At 37.4% G+C, this 15,812-nt stretch overlaps 1 protein-coding gene across 4 annotated transcripts in view; it reads right to left on the reverse strand.

Annotated features, from left to right (window-relative positions):
* Positions 1 to 15,812, reverse strand: part of SENP1 (SUMO specific peptidase 1) — a 72,390-nt gene that overhangs the window by 19,707 nt on the left and 36,871 nt on the right. For all 4 annotated transcript variants that reach the window (XM_072654512.1, XM_072654509.1, XM_072654511.1 and 1 more), the window contains exons 7-13: positions 12,566 to 12,669; positions 12,186 to 12,478; positions 8,724 to 8,778; positions 7,458 to 7,496; positions 5,453 to 5,537; positions 5,040 to 5,195; positions 2,886 to 3,017 (exon numbers count right to left, since the gene is read on the reverse strand). In XM_072654512.1, coding sequence (XP_072510613.1) covers positions 2,886 to 3,017; positions 5,040 to 5,195; positions 5,453 to 5,537; positions 7,458 to 7,496; positions 8,724 to 8,778; positions 12,186 to 12,478; positions 12,566 to 12,669 — 864 coding nt within the window. The remainder of the gene's footprint in view (positions 1 to 2,885; positions 3,018 to 5,039; positions 5,196 to 5,452; positions 5,538 to 7,457; positions 7,497 to 8,723; positions 8,779 to 12,185; positions 12,479 to 12,565; positions 12,670 to 15,812) is intronic.

Here is a 15,812-nt window from a genome sequence, read left to right on the forward strand (position 1 = left end):
AAAAAAAAGTTATGAATTCTTTGTTAATAGAAATACCAGTTTGAAGGGAGTACGAAAGGGAAAATTTCAGAAGCAAATAAAGAGACCATTAATTTAGAAGTGAAGTGATGTATTTCAAAGTGGGTAGAGAAATGCCAATTGATAACTGTTCACTCCTTCCCACAATGCCTACTGCATGAGGAGGAGATGTGAGGCTCTGCTGGTAGACACCACACAGTACTCATCCTGAGCATCTGTGCCTATCTTCAGGGCTGACAATGCTCTTAAAACTATTCAGAGGACAGGCTTCCCCTCCATCACAAAAAAGCTCCAAACTCTTCCACATCTCTGTGCAAAGTGGATTGTCCCAGGGAGATGAGTTGGGGAGTAGACAAGGGAACTTAACTTCTCTCTCTAAATGTCTACCAAATTCCCATTTTCTTCTACTAAATAATGCCCTGCCACAAGCTGCCCTGACCCCTTTTCCATGAGTGTGAATAAACATGCCTCTCAAAAATACAAGGAAATGAAAAAGAACTCTGATAAATGCTTCTTCAGTAAGGGCTTCCATTGAAAAAGCAAGCAGCAAGAACTGAATTGATATGCCACTCACTGCTGCCCCCTGGAAGGCTCTTTCCAAGTATGACCAAAAAAACTACAATTCTTGGTCCTGTTAGCCAGTTTACTCAAACATTAGTAAGGAAGGAGGGAGTGAAAAAATAAAATCATAAATCAGTGTCTTCAAGCCGAAGTTTTCTGATTAATGAGGCAGCTGATTGTTTTTTGGTTCTCATCTTCCCCAAAGATACAGTCAGGCTTATTTTAAAAAATAAATTATTGATATCCTCTGATTTTATATCATCTACATTTTCCAATGTATCTCCCCTTTCAGAGAGCCATCTTTGACAACAGCAGCTCTTAATATATGGTTTGGGGACCCTTGGGTGTCTCTAAGATGCTTTTAGGGGGTCCATGAGGTCAAGACTATTTTCATATAAATTCTAAGATGTTTTAATTTCTAATACAGTAAACACTGATAGATATAACCCATATAAACAAAAGGTCTTATAATTTTAAAGAAGGCAAAGAAGTCGGGTGACCAAAAGATTTGAGAATGGCTGCTTTAAAACAAAGAATAAAAGTGAGGAAAAAGTAGTTCAGCACAACTAATAAGCAGAAGAAATTGGAAATTATCTGTGATGTTCCATACCCTTAGTCTCCCACCTCTGAAAGAATTAGGGGAAAATCAGGCTATCTTTTGTGACATGGCTAAGTCCAAAGTCCTAATAAACAAGATTAGCGTCTCTGGGTATAGAAGAGTTTCAAACTTCTTTATCTTTCTCTGAATCAAAATGCCACAATGAGAGAGTAAAGTGCCACTGATATGCACATTTTGCAAAGTGACCTGTGGCAAAATAGAACTAGTTTGACTGATATGGTCTAGATAGTACCCAAAGTGGTGGGCAGATGACACCAGACCATCCAATCAAAGCCTCAGGACTGACTTGAGATAAGATTCAAATTCAAGATTCCAGTACTTATCTGAGGGTTCTTAAAAAGACAGGATCTAGAAATCTACTATATTCAGTGGTACAAAACAATAAAAACACTCAACTGGTTTGACATACCACACTGGGACTGAGTCCTACTCCAGATCCTGAGGCTTGGGAGTTCTCTGACCCTAATCACTCAAGTAAGTTTAAGTACTGGAAAATCAGAAACAGACGTCCAACCCAGCTCTCTCCGTCAGCTCTGAAACAATCTTCTCCAAATCAGACAAACCCCTAGGTACTAAGGTGACAGTCAGGTAAAATGGGATCGAGAGGTACACCAATTCACCTGATGCTCTGAGCTCCAGTGAGATAAGACTTGGAGAAATGTGGATCTTCCTCATTAACAACATGAGATAGACCAATTTCAAAAAAATTCTACAATGCTTTTTAGGTCAGACATCAACTGTTTTCAGCAGTAAGAGACATAGCGTGAGAGCCCCATCACCGGACACATTCAATTGTTAAGTGGCCATAAATCCCTAAACAAAATCATTGGGTTACATCTGCTAGATCAGAAAAGCTAGTACACAGTGCGTCTTGGGATTGGGTAGGAAGCATGTTCAAATGGTACATAGTCTCAGAGTGTAAACAAATAATCCTCTTATACTATTTTAAGGAGCACATCTCTGATACATAGAATGCTCAAAATTTGATCCTGCTCAAATATTTAAATATAACTATATGGCAAAAATCAATTCTGACCTGGTGTGAAAGTGAGAAGAGTTTCTCCAGTTCAAAATTCTAAGTTAAAGTGGCAAGTTTGGGCCTCTTCCTTAGGGATTTAAGCTCGTGGGACTAACTTCTAGCACTTTATTTACCTCCCTTCAGGGGCCAAAGGAAGAAATAAAAATCAAAAAGGCAGAAGCTGATTTAGATGGAAAAGCAGAATTTCTGCTTATAGAGTAGAAGAAACAGTGACTCATGTGATGCCTGCTCAAAAGATGATAGATGAAACCAGAAGCTTTAGAAAACTGATGAGAGAGTCAGGAAGTGGAACTACTATAGGCAGAAAAGGAAGGAGAAAGGAATATCCTGATGAGTTCAAATCCATCCCCAGTCACTTACTAGCTGTGAGACTCAGGGCAAGTCACTTAACTTTTGTCTGCATCAGTTTTTTTCTCTATATAATGGGGATAATAATAAACACTTACCTCGTACAGGTGCAGTAAGGACTGAATGAAATAATATTTGTAAAGTGCTTCACCACATTATAGGCACTTAGTAAATGCTTGTTCCTCCTCCCAATTTCTACCAATAGGGGAAAAACAAAGCTAGTCTACTTCCATTCATTCCCCATTCACTAACCTTTCACTTGGCCAAAAGGGTTTAACATTGGAACAGATGAGAAATTACCTCATCATTGAGCCAGTTCAGGTTGTTGAGAGTCTGGATGTCCTTGCGGGTGATAGTCAGGCGGAATGCTTCACTGAGAACTTCGTCTTGGTTGCCATTACGGAACACATTCTTTATTTCTTTCTCCATTTCCTAAGGAACCAAAGGGTGTTACCAGTCAAATAAATGTCATTCTTTTGCAGTCAGGAGCAGTCTCCACGGATCCCTGCGCCTCCACCACCACCATCACTATCATCAGGTTGTAATCTTCACTGGGGTGCAAAGGAGTATCCCCACCCTTCTCACGATGTTTTGGCTCCCGTTCCTTCTCAGAAACTCCCCTGACCACTTACAAGTTTGCCATTGCATCTGTTCCTCCCCTTCCCTTAGTCCTTCTCTTTTATTCTGCAATTGGCCGTCAGGGGCTTTCTTACTGTTCTTGACACAAGATAGTTCCAACACCTCCCAGCTCCAGGAATTTTTCCTGGCTGTCTCCTATTTCTGGAATGCTCCCCCTCCTCAATTTCTGCCCCCTGGTTTCCTTCAAGTCCTAGCTAGAACCTACCTCTTACAGGGAGCCTTTGCTGACATCCCTTAATTCTAATGCCTTCCTTCTATTGATTACTCTCTATTTATCCTACACAGAGCTTGTGTGTACATAACTGCATGTTGTCTCCTCCATTAATCACGTGCTCCTTGAGAGCACACAGAGAGCAAAGAGAACAGAGGCTGTCTTCTGTCATTCTTTGTATCCTCACTGCTGAGCCCAGTGCCCGGCACACAGTAGGTATGTAACGTTTACTGAAAGACTTCTACGTTAGGGCCAGACTGATGTTTCACGCTACTATTGAAGTCTGAGATAGTCTTCCAATTCTATGGTCCAATTTTGCTTTCAAACATTCAGTGCTCATCAAGTCTTCTAATTTCATGTTCCAATCCAAAATATTTTCAATATGACAATATATTTGTCTTGGTAGTTAGAAAGTTCTCTGGGAAAAGTAGCCTTTTTAAAAAATTTTATTTCCTCTGAGAGCTATTTTTTCTTATAAAAAAATATAACATGTAAGTAGGATGTATACTTACTTGCTACCAACAAAAATTTGTAAAGAAGAATATAGATTAACTAGTAGCTCATTAAACATGCAAAGATTTTTGACTTTATTCTTTGAAACCAAAGTCTTTAAATACATAAAACATTAAAAACTCACTGGCAGCACTGGAAACAAAGTAGATGACCATTAATTTGGTGATGACTAAATAAATTGTGGTATATAACTGTAATGAAGTAGTTCTGAGCTGTAAGAAACGATGAATATGAATAGAATTCAGAGAAGCATGACCTGAAGATGGCCTAATGATGATCAGATGACCTGATGCAAAGTAAAATAAGAAGAACCAGGAAAGCAATATACATAATAACCACAACATAAATGGAAAGAACAACAACAAAAGAAACTAAATGTTGTATGATTTTAATGATGTTTGGTCATAAAGGAGAGAGGAGAAAATGCACATTCCTCCCACGGTGAATAGAGAACACAAAATTCACTGTCCCACTTGGCTGATGTTGCTTAAGTGATGTTTTCCCTTCATCTTTTTTTTTTATAATATTGTTTTTTGAAGGGGAGAGCTCCCTGGGAAGGGAAGGTAGTACAACTTACAGTAAGGGAAGAGGTACATTCAAATGTACCTTAGTCTTAGAGCAAGCAAGTAATCGTCTTATGCTGCTTGAAGAAGCCTATTTCTGAGACCTAGAATGCTCAGTGGCTGATACCCTTTGAGGCCTTATTCAAATGTTTAACTTGCAAATACATGGCTAAGTCAATCTCAAACAACTGTGAAAGAAGAGATTTCCTGGGTCAAATCTGAGTTAAAGTTATTTGGAAGTTAATGTGATATAAAAACAAAAGTATGACTCAGTAAAAATGGATACTAACCTTTATAAAAGGTGTTTCAATGAAGTTCCTCAAAGAAATCAGGGTTCTATCATTAATCTTCAATGCCCTCTATTATGAAATCAAGTTCAAAAGTAGCATTTCACAGTAAGAGAAATAAAAATGAAATACTAGAAAGTCTCCTCTTCTTTTGCTCTCTGAAATAGGCTCCTGTCTTTCCAATGTAGCAGAAAACATGATATATCTGCTTGTTCATAAATACCTCTTGGATATAACTCACCTCTGTGATTTCAGGAAACTCATCTTCACTATCAGTCACTTTACCAGGCTCTTTCTCTTCTTCCTGGGTGATTGTGACAGGGATCTCCTTTTCAAGAGGCACTCGAAGATGCAGATCTATTGAGTCAGGCACCGAAAGCTCTTGTTCTTGTAGCCTCTGAAAGAGAGACCTTCAGAATCAGAGGGGTTGTGCAGTAACTGTACTTAGGCCTGCTACCTCTGAGAGGTACAAGCTACATAGAGAAAGATAAACTATTCTACTTTTTTTCAGTCTGCAGAATATATGATAGATTTAACATACAATGCACCACCTAAGCTGTCACAATAGACTTCATCTCAAATCCTGAGAACCTTTTATGAAGTCTCAACTTGGTTGGGCTGATGGTAGTTCATGGACTTGTCTAATCCCTTTACCTGGTTTTGAAGCTGCAGTGCCAAAGCTTTCTGTTCTTCAATTTTACGTAATCTTTCACGTGCTCGAGAATCATAAACGCTGGTTCTAGGAATTGGAAAAAAGATAATGCAAATAGTAACATCTCTTTAGCACTCAACATATTTCAGATGCATATTAAGAATGAAATATGAATTATGTGAATTTACATACAATTTCTCAACTGTAATAAAAGGCTGGAATAGATGGACTCTGAGATCCTCTTCAGTTCTTTATCTGTGATCTTAGATGCCCAGATCTCAAAGTCCCTGTATTAACTCCCCACTATATTAGTCTTTTCACTTTGTTCCAGGACAGAGTAACCTCACAGTACTAGAAATCAGGACATAAAGGGCAATCATACTGGTATAAATGAGGAAAAAATCAGTTGCTTGTCAGTATAATCTTTTGGGGCCCTTGAAGGTGAGATTTTGAAATGGAAAATAAACATTTGGAAATACAGTCTTTCCCAAAGATGAGAATAAGAATCAGCACATAGGGAGAGAGAAACATAGCAAGAAAGTATCATCATGATTCAATCTGCTACTTTAGTAACTGACAAAAAGGAGAAATTTGGCTTTAAAAATCAACTATGAAGGGGGATTTGGTTACTCCAAACTGGAGGCATAGAGGAATAAGGAGCCTACAATTGCTTATGGTCCTAAAGGACTCTAAGGGAGCATCAGAAATGAAAAACCCTAACTTCCAGTAAGCGTCCAGTAAGGTTCATACTCATAATCCCCAAACCATTTCATTTGTATTGCCTGATAAGCATATCCACTCACCGTCTGCACCATAGGAGCTATGCAATATATGAGACACAGAAATCCACTACCCTAGAAGAATTGTCCTACACTACTGACTAGCTTTGTAAATGGCTAATTCAATAATTCAATCCAAAAAACCATCAAGTCTAACAGGAGAATCAGAGCTCAACATCAGCAGACTGGCCCTGGTCTGGAAGTCTTATCTAATGTCCTACAGTAATTACAAGTCACTGTCTTCAGTGCAAAGTATTGCCCCCCTCCCCCCTTCCTATTCTTACTCTTAACCATTCTAATATCCTTTTCAGACCAAAGAAACTAAATCAAACTAAGAATGAATAGAGTGAAAATACTTACTCTATAGGACTGCACACATAGTACAGTGGAAAGAAAAACAGCTTTGGACTCAGAAGACCTGGGCTCAGATCCCATTTAGGAACACTACTTGGGTGACCTTAGCCTCAATTTCTTACTCTTCCTGGGCCTCAGTTACCTCAACTGTAAAAAGAAGGCTGGAATAGAGGGACTCTTGAGATCCTCTCCAGCTCTTTATCTATGATCCTAGGTGCCCAGGGCCAAAAAGAAGCCAACAAGATGGTTTAAAATACTTTCCTTTTTAGTAGTCTCACTAGTTTTCAACACAATTTGTATTTGTGGAAAAAACCTAAGTGTGCAAGCTATGGTAAAATATATTGGTTTTTTTCCCTCAAGAAATCAAAGAGGATGGGAAGGGACAGCAAGTGACATTAGTAAAAGTGACAAGGCTGGTGGCAGGTTGGAGAAGTAACTATGTATGGAGTCTCCAAAGCCGAGGTTTCTGAGACAAAGAACCAGCCCTGGCATAGAATTCTGAAAGAATCTATTTTGTACATCTATTTTGAAAATTGAGTGCTAAAGACTCTAGCAGTTTTGCCAGTGTACTCAGGATCTCTGATATGTTAGTACATTATATTTATCAATGTGAAAACTAAAAGAACATGTATTTTCCATTTCTAAATAATGACTAATACTGAAATACTTTTCCAATTGAATTTGGCTTCAACTACTATTTCATATTTAACAAAACTAAGTTCTTGAAATGTTTTAATTCCATTACAATTTTTAAAAAATCAACTGACAGTGTAAGTGAATAATTCTTATTGACTATACAGATGACTGGCTTGCTACTTGGATAAAAAAGTGGATAGGAAAAAAAGGGAAAACATTCCAAAAATAAGTAACTTACAATTCTTTGATCCATAGCTCTGCCTGGAAGAAGGATGGACTAGAGAAGAGGAAAACAAAATGTGACAAATGAACAATAGGCTTATGGGAAAGTAGAAATAGTTTCACTAAGTAACCAAGAATTTATAACTGAACTAAAAGTGACTACTTGGAAACAAAGTAAAAGGCATTTACATCAAATGAAATAATTATAATTGGGCAGAAAGGTAATAGGCAGCATGGAATAGTGGTTAGAGAGCTGGCCTCAGAATCAAAAAGTCCTGGGTTCAAGCCCTGTCCCAACACACACTGGCTTTGTGATCCTGGGTGAATCATCTAACCTCTTAGTGCTTCTAGACAATTCTCTAAAATCCTATGACACAGAGAAGGTACTGATCTGCATTGGTCAAGAAAGTTCCTTAACAGGAAGACCTCCAACACCAATGAAATTCATAGGTCTTAAAAAAAAAGGGCATCAAAGGAAAATAGTCATACAGAATAAACTGTCCACATATTAATAAAATCAAGGGCCAAAGTTTGGCAAAGAAATAAAAGTTAGTACTATCTCACTGGGCCAGAGGAGAGACCAACACAATATCAGGAAGCACATTCTAGTCTAAGATAAATAAATGGACTGGAACAATTACTCTCTTCCCCACATAGTTCAAAGTAAATGAGTTTTCTACCACTTCTTAAAAATGTAATGTTAGTCAAATGTTTTTAGATTCTCTTAAAAATATATGCAGCACACACAGGCTCTTGAAAGCCCATTTGACCCTCCAAGGAAGAATGGTTCTCAAGGAAGGGGAAGAAAAAACAAATATATTGAGAAACGAAGGTTATATAAAGAACCAAAATACAACAATACAAAATTTAAGTAAAATTAAGAGGACGATAAAAAAAATCCCATTTGAATTAAAATTTATCTAACCCAATTCACAGTAATTTACTGAAAATCACAAGGCTGCACATATATCTAATATGACAGAGTAAATACAGAAACAGGGTAACTTCATGTCTACTAGAATGAAGGCCAACTCTAACCCAATAAGAACCATTTTAAGACAATAAAACCTCAGCATAGAATGATGTGTATTTACTAATTGTGTTAAATAGTGAATCTCCTAGTCTTACAAAATATTGTTGGCTTAAGAGCTAACAGAAAATTCTTTCTCATATTCTTTATGCCCTCACTCCAACCAAGGGAGTCCTCACTGCACAGGATTCCTATTAGCTTGCTATCCACACTTGTGCTAAGAGAAAGAACATGGGCCTTTCCAAAGTTTACCTGTGAGTGGGAGCTCTGGAATCTTTCACCTTGAGTAAAATGACAGAGTCTGATCCTAGACAAAAACAAAGAACACTCTATTAATAAGAATTAATAATTATTTATATAATTATTAGTAATAATCAAAGTAGCACTTTACTACATTTTTTAATCAGCTACATTGCAAGTTCCCACACTTGGCTATATTCCAGTTCCACAAAGACAACACAGTTGGATGAAACTGTGATAAGTTAGAAGGGCTAATGAATTCACAAAGTGATGAGAACCAGATCCAATGCTAGAAAGTATTAAATTTCCAGCTCAAAAATCGTGTAGCATAAATCGTCACAATGACATACAACAACATTAGTTCAGTTTGACCTTTCACATTTTTCCCTTCATTACTCTCTTTCTACTAATATGGCAGAGGAGCAGGCTTAGATCTCAGGCCCAAGAGAAACAGAAACATTAAGAAGCAAATCCTGAAATAAAGATCTCCCACAAAAGGAGCAAAGCAGGGATGCTCCCTTTTCCCCATTGTTATTTAACATGGTTCTACAAATGCTAGTGATAGTGATAAGAGAAAAAAGTTAAAAGCATAAACATTGGTAAAGAAACAAGAGTATACCAACTAGCTGAAGATAAGTTTTTCTTTAAAAAGTCCCAGAGAATTAGCAAAGAAATTGAGACAACTGAAGGTTCAGTAAAGAAGCAGGATAAAGAATAAATACACACCTAAAACCTCAGCATCTCTAGTTAGAAACCTAAATAACACTTCACACCCTGTAAATTAGTAAAGATGACAAAAAATGAAAATAGTCAATGTTGAAAGGGCTGAAGATGTGAACAGGCTGACATATTCTGGAAAGCAATTTAGAATTATGTTAAGAAAGGCACTAAAATATCCATACCATTAGCTCAAAGATGCTACTGTTACAAATATACTGTAAGAAAAAGACAAGAAGGTCTTACATACAACAAAAAAAAGCAATGTTTTTGTGGTAGCACAATACTGGAAACAAAGCAGATGGTCACTGATTGGGGAATAGATAAACAAGCTGTGGTTAGAGGAATGTAAAGGAATATTATTGTGCTATAAGAAACAATGAAGAAGTCAGAGAATCACAGAAAGAGATGTGAATTGATGTATGGTAAAGAATATACACAATGACTACAATAACATATAGCAGAAAGAACAAAGGCATCTGAATGCTCTATAACCAGAATGACCAAGCTTAGCCCAGAGAGAGAGATAGGAATATGTCCCTCCCACTCTTCTTTACAGAGGTGGAAGACTATGAGAATGGAATGTTACACATACGTCTGATGTGGTTGATGCACTGGTTTTGCTGAACTTCTTTTCTCTTTACAAATTTTTTAAAGAAGTATCATGAATTTGAAAAACATCAACAAAGATGATCCCCTCCATATACAAACAGAAAAAGTGGGATGGATATGAAACTCTGTGTCTCTATCACATAGGACTTAGTTTTTTTAAAGCATAAGTTTAAAATGGTAGTTCCAAAACCATTTTATTTATCTATGTCCTCTGGCTCCTTTCTTAAATTTTTCAGTGATATATTTTTGGGTTTTTTTTTGGAAATCACTATCATTACCACTCAAAATTCTCCCTTCCACAAGAACAAAAAATTAAAATCACTCCTTGTAATCAATAAATATAATCAAGCAAAACAAATCCACATATTGGCCCTGTCTGAATATGTATGTCTCATTCTATGCCTAGATTATCACTTCCCCCCTTGAGGTGGGAAACATGACTCTTTAAAAAAAAAAAAATAACTTTTGCTAAAAAGGATGACTTGTTGGGCAGCAAAGGACAGAGGGATGTATTTGAAAATGAATGTAATGTAAAAATATCTATTTGACTCAAATCTTACAGGATAGAAGCACTTTCAAGATGATACCACACAAAAGTTTTAATTTCAAAGAATTTTTTAAAGCGTTAAGTGAATAAGAAACAAATGATTAGAAGTAAAAACATGGAGGAGAAATCCTATATTCGGTGGCAAGTACCATCATGTTCTTTAATTGCCAAAAGTATTCAACATATAAGCATCATGGGTAGAAAAAAAATTTCCCCAGGGTTCAGCACAAAGCAATAAAATGGAATGCTTAAGTGAACAGGGTGTTCTAGTTAACTTAATCTTCTTAATGAATGTCAGTATTAATGAATGTTAATGAAAAAGTTAAGCAGAACCCATCATTTCAATACATCCTGAAAATCCTTCTATAATCTATGAAACTATTTTTCTGATTTTGTTCAGGGAGTAGAGAGTAACCAAAGGGTTTTTAAACTGTGATTTCATTTGTGTTGGGAATTTCAAGCACAGAAACTTCCTCCACAAAGGCAGATGAACAACCAGCCTACAACTCACTGTCTTAGAGGGCTGAACTGGGCACTGAGAAGTTAAATGTCTTCCCCACAGTCACAAAGCTAGAATATGTCAGAAGTTGGACTTAAACTAGTGTCACAGAAACATCATAAGATAACTAGAGCTCCATGATGGAAAACGCTATCCACAAAGAGAGAATTACAGTCTGAATGCAGATTGAAGCATATTATTTGCTCTCTCTCTTTTCTGTTTTGTTTTGTTTCTTCTTTCTCATGATTCATTCCACTGGTTATAACTCTTCTTTACAACATGACCAATGTGAAAATGTTTAATATGAATGTATATGTAGAGCCTATATCAGATTACATGCTGTCTTGGGGAGAGAAGAGGGGGAGAAAACTTAAAACTCAAAAGCTTGTGGAACTGAAAGTACATTTTTAAAAAAATCTAACAAAAAAAAAAGATCATTAGAACTAGAAGTGACATTAGAGGTTATTTAGTCCAACCCCTCATTTTAAAATGGGAAATTGAGACCCAGAGAGATTCTGTGATTTGCCCAAGGACACATAGGTGGTAGTAAATGGCAGATCCAGGATTATTCTGATTTCCAACAAAATGCTTTTTTTCATGCGCCTCCCTTCCTGACTCCAGGGCTAATCCCACTTCTCTATCTGCTGCACACTGTTTTCCCCTGCTTTATGAAAGTATGCTTGTGTTTCTTTCTAACTGTTTAGAACACGGGACTGCTTTCCTTCAACACTGAGGATCCTGCAGTATAACCATGAACAACCACCAATCATGTTGCTCATAAGCATAGGACCAATGAATATTTTTGAGTGACAAGACCCATTATAAAAAAAAAATAGCTCCAAGAGTAGGTAACAGGTCTAAATGTGCACAGATAAACTGTTACCAGCTTGTCTCTTGCCATTCGCCTTTCTCTCACAAGTGTTTTATTTAAAAACTGAGGGATTCTGTCTAGTTAATCATAAAGTGTACTACAGCTAGTAAGCCTCCAGATCTAGTTAAGTCAGACTAGAGAAGAGTATTTCTGATTTGGGAGTAGAACTTAGACACTAGGGGGAAAAAAGTAGTTGGTTACACTCTATTTGTACAACAATAGGTTTACCTTCAGACTGTGCATTTGGAGCTGGTATGTGATTTGGCTGATGTAGAGGAGAGGGGTGTTGGTGAGGTTGACTGTGGAGATCAGAATTCTTGGATTCATTTGTAGCAACATCTGGAAGGTAGGGAGACTGGGGAAATGTTATAGTGGGGTGGGACAGCTGTTCTTGGGTATTTAAAATGCTGGCTGAGCTGCTTGATGGAGTGTCAGAGCCAATGGTCTGAGCTGCATAGGAGTTTGAATCTTTAAACACTGGGTCTTCCAAAGCACTCTTATTGGAACTGAGGCATCGAGACCTAACAAGAGAAGAATACAGTCTCAATATCAAGTAACTTTAAACACTGGAATCAGGTTGACTTGAAATTTGTGTTTCTGTCACTCACAGGTGTAAAGGAAAATGTGTGGTGGGTTTAGCTATGGAAAACTGTTTTCCAGTAACCATCTGGAGCAACTGTCTGTAGATCTCTCTCTCTCCTTCTCGAACTGTCTGTGAAGAAAATAAAAAAGAGTCAAGTATTTACTTCTGAAAGCAGTGTTTGGGAGGTTCTACCAAAACTCTGGCAGGTTCCTAAGGGAAGAGTCAGGAATTGTGGTGCCTTTGTACACTCCATGCCTAAAATACAGACCCTCCTCCCATCAATACCTAAGGATCACTATCTTCCTTAGAAGGTCACTTCCTCCATGAAGCCTTTTCTGGTTTCCCCAACTTCAATAACCGTTCCCTTCTTCAGACTATCTGGTACTTATTTAAAAAGGCACAGAGGAACAGAGGGAAATTCAGAGGGAAACACAGACAAGTAGGATAGCTTTGAAAGTATAACATGTTTAATTTACTTTATACTTTAAAAAAAAAAGCAATCTATACATAACAGAGATTTGTAGTTTAATACATGATTCTTTTTCTTTTCTAATTTGTATGTAGAAATGGGATATTTTGAGTGCATGTTAAATTGAAAATGATTATTTAAAATAAAAAAAGAATAGGATATTTACCTAAAGAGTTAATTCTTCCACTATATTTAATTTCCAGAAATTTAATTCCAGAAATTAAATGACTCACCACTCATATGCTCTCTGCCACTATCTCTCTCCTCCTTTACCTTTCTTTCACATGAGGTGGTCTTACTCTTACCAAAATTAATTCTTCCACCTGCTCAAGTGATTCCATTTCTTTGGGCCTCGTCCAACAGAGTGACCCCTCCATCATCCCCACTCTTTCAGTAATCTTCAGTCTCTCCCTGTCTCTTGGTTTATTCCCTCCTACCTAGAAACATGTCCATGTTTTCCTCATCCTGAAAAAAACCTTCACTTGATCCTTCCATTCCAGTTAACATTTGCCCTATATCTCTTCTGCTCTTTGTGGCTAAACTCCTCAAAGCAGTCTACAATCAACGTCTTCACTTTTTATCTTCCCACTCTCTTCTTTTTCTGTAAATCTATTATTTATTTATTTTTAGCATCTGTTTTTACAACTGTGAGTTCCAAATTCTCTCCCTCTCTCCAGTCCTTTCCCCACCCACTGAGAAGGCAAGAAACGTGATATCATGAAAAACATTTCCATATTAGCTATATTACAAAAAAAAAGGATGAAAAATAGTTAAAAAATTATGCTTCAATCTGTACTCAGACTCCATCAGTTTTCTCTATGGAGGTGGACAACATTTTTCATCATAAGTCCTTCAGAACTGTTGAGTCACTGTATTGATCAGAATTGGCTAAGTCATTCACAGCTGAGCATTGTACAATATTGTTGTTACCAACAATGTTCTTCTGGTTCTGCTCATTTCACTTTGCATCAATTCATTAAGTCTTCCCTGGTTTTTCTGAAACCATTTCTTTTTCTTTCCTTCATAGTATTTTTTTCCAATTATATGTCAAGATAGGTTTCAATATTCATTTTTGTAAAATTCTGAGTTCCAAATTTTTCTCCCTCCTTTCCCAAGACAGCAAGCAATCTGATATAGATTTACATGCACAATCATGTGAAACATATTTTCACAATTAGTCATGTTGTGAAAGAAGAATCAGAACAAAAGAGAAAAACCATGAGAAAGCAAAAGCAAAAATAAATAAATAAATAAAGTGAAAATAGTATGCCTCGATCAATATTCAGACTCCATAGTTCTTTCTCTGGATGTTGTTAGCATTTTCCATCACGAGTCTTTTGGAATTGTCTTGGATCATTTGATGTATTGCTGAGAAGAGCTAAGTCTACGGCCTCTGATGGGCATCCCCTCAATTTCCAATTCTTGGCCATCACAAAAAGAGCTACTATAAATATTTTTTGCACATGTAGGGCCTTTTTTCCTTTTTTATCATCTCTATGAAATACAGACCTAGTAGCAGTATTGCTGGATCAAAGGCTATACACAGTTTGGTTGCCCTTTGGGCATAGTTCCAAATTGCTCTCCAGAATGGTTAAATCAGTTTACAACTCCACCAACAATGCTTTAGTGTTCCAGTTTTCCCACATCTCCAGCATTTTCCTTTTCTGTCATATTAGCCAATATGATAAGTGTGAGGTGATACCTCAGAGGTGTTTTAATTTGCATTTCTCTAATCAACAGTGATTTAGTTGCTCTGCTTTCCTTATAGCACAATAGTATTCCATCACAATCACATACCACAATTTGTTCAGTCATTTCCCAACTGACAGGCATCCCCCACCCAGTTTCCAATCCTTTACCATCACAAAAACACAGCTGCTATAAATATTTTTGTACATGTTAAGTCCTTTTTCTTAGGACACAGACCTAGCAGCAGTATTGCTGGCTCTTACTTTCTTCTTAACCCTTACAATCTGGTTTCCGACCTTTTCATTCCACCAAAATTGCTCTGTCCAAAGCTACCAAAGAGCCCTTAGTTGCCAAACCCAATAGCTTTTCTCAGTCTTCATTCTCCTTGACCTCTCTAGCTTTTGACACTGCTGAACATCCTCTCCTCCTTGACACTCTTCTCTCTAGGTTTTCAGGACACCACTCTCTCTTTTTTCTCCTACCTATCTCATCTTTCCTGCTCAGTCTTTTTTGCTGGATCATTATCCAGAGCATACCAGCTAACCATAAGTTTCCCAAAGGGTTTTGTCCTGGGCACTCTTCACCCTCTATACTACTTCACTTACTGATCTTCTCAGCTCCCATGGATTTAATTACCAACTCTATACTGATGATTCTCAAACCTCCTTATCCTGTCTGCCCCAACATCTCCAACTGCCTCTCAGACATCTCAAACTGAAAGTCCAACAGACATTTTAAAATAAACATGTACAAAACAGAACTCAATATCTTTGCCCCTAAACCTTTTCTCCTCCTACCTTCCCTACTATTGCCGAGGGCATCATCTTACTTCCAGTCCCTCAGGCTCACAACCTAAAGGTCATCCTTGACTCCTCACCTTCTCCATCCCACTTCAATCTGCTGCCAAGGCCTGTTGATTTCACCTCTGCAATATCTCTCATATTTGATTCCTTCTCTCCTCTGACATTGCCACCATTCTAGTGCAAGCCCTCATCATCTCACACCTGAACTATTACAACAGCTTGCTGGTGGATTTGCCTGTTTTGAGTCTCTCATTACTCTAGTCCATGTCAGTCACTAAACTGAGTTTCCTAAAGCTCAAGTCCAACCACAT

The sequence above is a fragment of the Notamacropus eugenii genome, chromosome 3 (assembly GCF_028372415.1).
Source record: "Notamacropus eugenii isolate mMacEug1 chromosome 3, mMacEug1.pri_v2, whole genome shotgun sequence".
In the NCBI taxonomy this organism is placed as follows: domain Eukaryota; kingdom Metazoa; phylum Chordata; class Mammalia; order Diprotodontia; family Macropodidae; genus Notamacropus; species Notamacropus eugenii.